At 46.9% G+C, this 6,000-nt stretch overlaps 1 protein-coding gene across 1 annotated transcript in view; it reads left to right on the forward strand.

Annotated features, from left to right (window-relative positions):
- Nucleotides 1–3,410: 3,410 nt before the first annotated feature.
- Nucleotides 3,411–6,000, forward strand: part of RBM27 (RNA binding motif protein 27) — a 40,375-nt gene continuing 37,785 nt past the window's right edge. The window contains exon 1 of the mRNA XM_042453445.1: nucleotides 3,411–3,798. Within this exon, the coding sequence (XP_042309379.1) occupies nucleotides 3,740–3,798 (59 nt within the window). The 5' untranslated portion in view covers nucleotides 3,411–3,739. The remainder of the gene's footprint in view (nucleotides 3,799–6,000) is intronic.

A 6,000-nucleotide genomic window follows, 5' to 3' on the forward strand; every position in this document is an offset into this window, starting at 1 on the left:
AAGTCAGTAATTCAATAGGATTTAATACTGCATGAGCCTGTGAGTTTTGTTGTTTGTACCACATGTAACACTGTGTAGTAAAAACAGGAGGGACACTTCTTGAAACATTTTGAGACATGATGATCCAGCCACAAAATTAAACAGACAGAAGTCCAACTGTTTTTGAGGGAAGCAGAAAGCATGGTGTAGTGGACTCAGTGTTGGCCTAGGACACTGGGAGACCAGGGTTCGAATCCCGGCTCACCCATGCAAACGCACTGAGTGACCATGGGCAAGTTACACACTCTCAGCCTCAGAGGAAGGCAAAGGCAAACCCCCTCTGAAGAAAGCTGCCAAGAAAATCCATGATAGGGTTGCCCTAGGGTTGCCATAAGTCGGGAAACAACAACAACAACGAAAGCATTATAACGCTGCCATGAATATCAACAGACCTGGTGTGTCCTGCAGGTCAGCTCCAGGTTTGAGAAGGATCACTCATCTGGTAGCAGACAGGCCATATTTCCTTGAGACAAAAATGGGACATTGGGATGGCAAAAACGGGATGAGGTTGTGTCACATTCCATATTCCTGAAACAGTAAGACGATAACAAAAGTTTTAATATATGAACATACGGAGCTAACAATTATTCTTCAGTGACAGAAATCAGACAAAAATTTAGGTAGACGCAAAGGGGGCCTGCGTTTCATCACAATCGTACCATGAATGTTTCTCCAACAAAGTAATCTTATGCAGCAAATCTCAGTTTTTCAACACCTCATAGTCCATGCCACAACTTTTTAAGGGGGGTGGACAACCACAATTTCAAACAGGGATCTTCAAACGATTTTCAAGACATAGCTTGGCATTTTTCTTGAAAACAGGACAAAATTGACAGAGAATCATGGAATCCTAGAGTTGGAAGAGGCCACAAGAGCCATCCAGTCCAACCCATTCTGCCATGCAGTAACTCACAATCAAAGCGCCCCTGTGGCATAAGGACATCCAGCCTCTGTTTAAAGACCTCCAAAGAAAGAGCCTCCCTCAATCTCCAAAGGAGTGTGTTCCACTGTGAAACAGCTGCTGCTGTCAGGAGGTTCCTCCTGAGATTTAGGTGGAATCTCTTTTCCTGTTGTTAGAATCCATTTATATTAACACAACGAAAGACTGGAAATATGAAAAAAGCACTGTCCTGTTTAAGATGATATGTATGGCTGGCCTAACTCTAACCTTAGCTGAAAGCTGCCAGTCTGTTTCTCTCCAAACCCCAGAGCACCTGAGGCATTCCTGTATCACTCAAGGGCATTGTAAGAAACAAAGAGCAGCTCACATATCCAAGACAGGGATCAGCAATGGTGGATCCTGCTATAACTCAGCACCGGTCATAGCTTGATGCCTGGCCTATGCCTGACTTTGGTAATCTCACGCTCTGGGATCACAATCCTGTTTACCCTCCTACCTGGGAACACAATGGGACTCATTTCTATCAACACATACCATGGTACAAATCCCACTGCAGAAATCATTTACTTTGAAATGGCTTTAACTGCCCTGGTTCAATGCTAGGTAATTCTGTGAACTGTAGTAAGCACTGGTGCCACAATAAACTGCCATTCCCAGGATTCCCTAGCACTGAGCCAGGGCAGTTAAAGACTGGATTATTTCTGTTTTGGATTCAGATTACGGTGTTCACTTTTATCCTGGGGTAGCTGTGTTGGCCATATAGCAAAATACAACGTCATCCAAAATCCACAAAGCAGTGAGACCTTCATTGGGCCAATCAAGACGCAAGATACACATGTTGCAAGCTTGCCAAGCTGCTTGCAACTTGTGTAATGGGCATTTTGTTGGCCCAATAAAGGTATCCCTGTTTTATGGATTTTGGATGATGCTATTTGATGTTATTGCAAAAACAGGACTGAGGGATACTCTGAATAAGAGGTACTCAGAGGTCGTTTTAGCAGTTCCCTTCTCTGAAATATGGTACAATGTTTGTTGGCAGTCTCCCATCCAACGAATGCCAGGTGCGGCAGAATGCATACGTTAATAAATGTGTTACTTTTCCATTATCAGATTGGATGGTCAAAGCCACGCTAAATGAAACCTGTAAAATTTAGAGAAGATGGCAAATATGTCTCGATCTGCTCAATTATATTTCTCTTCTTATTAAAAGAAACATCACATAAAATTAATTTATTTACTGATGTTAATTTAAATAATATTTCTGTGGCAATTCAAAGCCTAAAGAAATTATAATAGCACAGTTTTTTTTACAACAATGTGCCTTTCTTGTGTGTCCTTATCTGAATAGATACTTGCTCACATTGTCAGCTCACCTTTAGAGATGAGTAACAGTTACAGAGATGTATGCAGAGATCGTATAGCACATTTGAAGTTGTAGTATAAGCTGTATGTATGGATGTATAGTATAAATTGTAGCAAAAGAAGTTGTAGCATAAGCTTTCATAGACTAGGACTACTTCCTCAGATACATGGAATAAATCAGAGCTTGTGCTACAACTTATTTTGGGCCAAGTTCAGTCTCAAGGGTGTTACAAGATCCCTTTGCATACTGATATTCCAGAATGACATGGTTGTGCGTTCGAGTGGATGCATCTACACTGCAGAGTTAACGCAGTTTGTCGCCGCTTTAACTGCCATGGCTCAATGCTATGGAATTTCTGGGATTTATAGTTTTGTGAACTATTTAGCCTCCTCTGTCAGAGAGAGCTCTGGTGCCACAACAAACTGCAACCCCCAGAATCCAATAGCACTGAGCCATAGCAGTTAAAGCGGTGTCAAACTGGGCTATTTCTGCAGTGCGGACACAGCCACAGCCAGTCCCAAAGGCGCTCCCTGGCCCACGATGGCTGCATGAGGGAATGTTATTGCAGAAAGTACACTCTGCACATGCTTGGAAACACGGTGATCATTATTCCTTCCAATTTACAGGCAGTATTATTATTATTTGCACTGCAGATAGTCCAGTTTGCCCCCACTTTACTGGGGATTGTAGTATTCAAAGATATAGCCCTGTGAGTCTGTAGAATCAGTATGTAGAGAGCTCTTGCAGCACCTTTGAGACTCAATGAAAGAAAGAGATTGGCAGCAGGAGCTCTCCTAGACTTAAATCTACTTCCTCAGATACAGTTGGATACCAAAATAGTACTTAGTAATGTACATCCAAATGCAGTTGGATATAATAATAATGTAGAGAGATCTTGTAGCCCCTTTGAGACCAACTGAAAGAGATTGGCAGCATGAGCTCTGCTAGACCTAAACCTCCTTCCTCAGATGCAGTTGGGTACAAGAGCCGCAAAGGCATCCCTTTGCATATTGAGCAGCAGCAGCACCAGCAGCACCCTGCTTAATGCTTGGCGCAAAGAAGCCTCGCTTTACGTCCCTTTCCTTCCGCTGCCGCCAAGGCCACAAGGGTTCCACGCATGACGGCTCAACCGAACTTGCGGCGGCGGCGGCGGCAGGGGCACCCGCCTTCTCCTCAGCGGCTTTTGATTGGCTGCCCGGGCCGAGGCGCCCGAGGTTGCCATTGGCTGCTGGGTGAGACCGGGCCGCCAGCGTGTTCGGTTGCGCCGTGGGTGATCTAGTTCCTGGTCTCCCTCCTCGTAGGCCCTGGGCGCTGCTGGGAGAGGGTCTCCCGGAAGAGGGCGAGCGAGTGAGAGCGAGTGCTGGGGCCAGGGGCCATGTTGCCCCCGGAGTAGGCGCTCCTCCTGCAGCACCCGCGACGCCGCCTCCTCCCTCGCCATGATCATAGAGAACGTGGAGGCGCTCAAGTCCTGGCTGGCCAAGTTGCTGGAGCCAATGTGAGCAGCCCTGGGTTGGGGGCAGGCTTTGAGGGGAAGAATGCACCCGGGGGCTGGGCGTTGGGGGTGCTCTCGTATGAGGGGGTCTCTGAGTCCCTCGGTGGAGGGGGCTCCTAAGGAGTGGGGGGTTGGCTCCAGTGGGAGCGAAGGGGGTCCTTGGGGGGCTGTGTGTGTGTGTGTGGGGGGGTAATATTGTGGAGGGGGTTGGGGGGTCTCTGTGGGGCGAGTTCCTCATTTGAGGGGCTCCTGGGGAAGGGGGGTGCTTAGTTCCTGGGGAGGGTTTTATGGGGGAAGGCTGGAAGGGGGTATTTGGGGGTGTTTGGAGGACAGGGGTATCTGGGGTGCCATGGGGCGTGTGAGAGGCACTTGGGGTATGTGGAGGGGGTGTTTGGGGGGCAGGGTGGAGGAGGTTACTTTGGAGGTGAGATGGATTTGAGGGGGTTTTAGGGGACCCTGGTGCCATGAGGCAGGCTGTGGCTGTATAAGAGGGAGACCCCCCCCCTTCTGCCCAACCAGGCTACTGTCGTTGTGGGCCTCCCAAGTCCTTTCCCAAGCTGTTGTGGGGTTTTCTTCTTGGCCAGGTTTGTTCAGAGGGGTTGGCCTTCCTTTGAGGCTGAGAGTGTGACTCACCTAAGGTCACCTGGTGCCTTTCCATGGCCCAGCTGGGGTTCGAACCCTGGTCTCCAGTCGTAGCCCTACTGAGCAAGCGCTGTGCTTCCCTCTCTAAAAAGCAAGACTGGAGGTGGCAACTACTGCAGGAAGAGAAACATTGTATTATTAATAATGATAATAACAACAATAGATGCAAAAGCATAATAATAATAATAATAATAATAATAATAATAATACAAACATATCTTATGTACTCAACTATAAGTCAATCTTGTATATAAGTTGAGGACAAGTTTTGGGGCCAAAATTATGGATTTTGATATGACCCATGGATAAGTCTAGTGTAAAACTTGTAATGGCTGAGGAAGGAAGGAGCTCCTGAGAGACACGTGAGAACAGAGGACCTGTCTATGTAGTTGGAGGCCCCGTCCTTGCTCTCACTCCTTCTCTGTGTCCCTTCTTTCTCATTGGGTGCTTTATCCTAGGTCTATACACACAGCAACAGCAACAGTCTGATGACCCATGGCTTAATGGTACATGTGGTGCACTGTTTGGTGCATTGTTTGACCAGGAGTGCCAGTCCTCACAGCTGCTGCAATGGAATGAAATATAAATAATTAAAATAATAAAATAATTTTTTTATTTCTATCCCGCTTTTTGCCAGGCAATCAAAGCGGCGTACAACAGGTTAAAATACATCCGTATATACATAATGCCCCCCTCTTAAAACAAGATTAAACAATGTAAGATTAAAAACTACATATTAAAACCGACTATGCTAAATAAAAATCATCATGATCAGAGTTCACTGGATGGGAAGTCTTATTCGTGGCTGAGCATTTTATTCTGGGAAGGCCTGCTGGAAGAGATCCGTCTTAATGGCCTTTTTAAAGCTCTCTAGATTGGTAATTTGACAGATCTCTTCCAGCAGACCATTCCATAAATTGGGAGCGGCTGCAGAGAATGTCCTCTGGGAGGTCGCCGTCAACCTGGCCTTTAAGGGCTATAATAAGTTCCTCCCAGAGGACCTGAGTGTACGGGATAGATTATATGGAAGCAGGTGATCCCTTAGATAGGTTGGGCCCAAGCCATGTAGGGCTTTAAAGGTGATAACCAACACCTTGTACTGTGCCCGGAAACTGATAGGCAGCCAGTGGAGTAACTTCAATATTGGTGTTATATGGTCACTCCTGGCTGTTCCTGTGACCAAGCTGGCTGCCATATTCTGTACCAACTGGAGTTTCCGAACTAGGCACAAGGATAGCCCCATGTAGAGAGCATTGCAAAAATCAAGTCCTGAGGTTACCAGCGCATGTACTACAGTTTCGAGGTCACCCTGTTCCAGGAAAGGGCACAGCTGGCGTATCAGCCGAAGCTGATAACAGGCGCTCTTGACCGTCGCATTCACCTGATTCCTCATCTGAAGCGACGGGTCAAGAAGCACCCCCAGACTGCGAACACAGTCCTTCGAGGAGAGCGTGAGCCCCTCTAGGACTGGAGGTTGCAGCCCAATCCCTGGTTTGGGGGCCCCTACCATAAGTATCTCCGTTTTGTCTGGATTCAACTTGAGCTTGTTTTCCCTCATCCAAT

This window comes from Sceloporus undulatus, chromosome 2 (genome assembly GCF_019175285.1).
Source record: "Sceloporus undulatus isolate JIND9_A2432 ecotype Alabama chromosome 2, SceUnd_v1.1, whole genome shotgun sequence".
NCBI classification, from domain to species: domain Eukaryota; kingdom Metazoa; phylum Chordata; class Lepidosauria; order Squamata; family Phrynosomatidae; genus Sceloporus; species Sceloporus undulatus.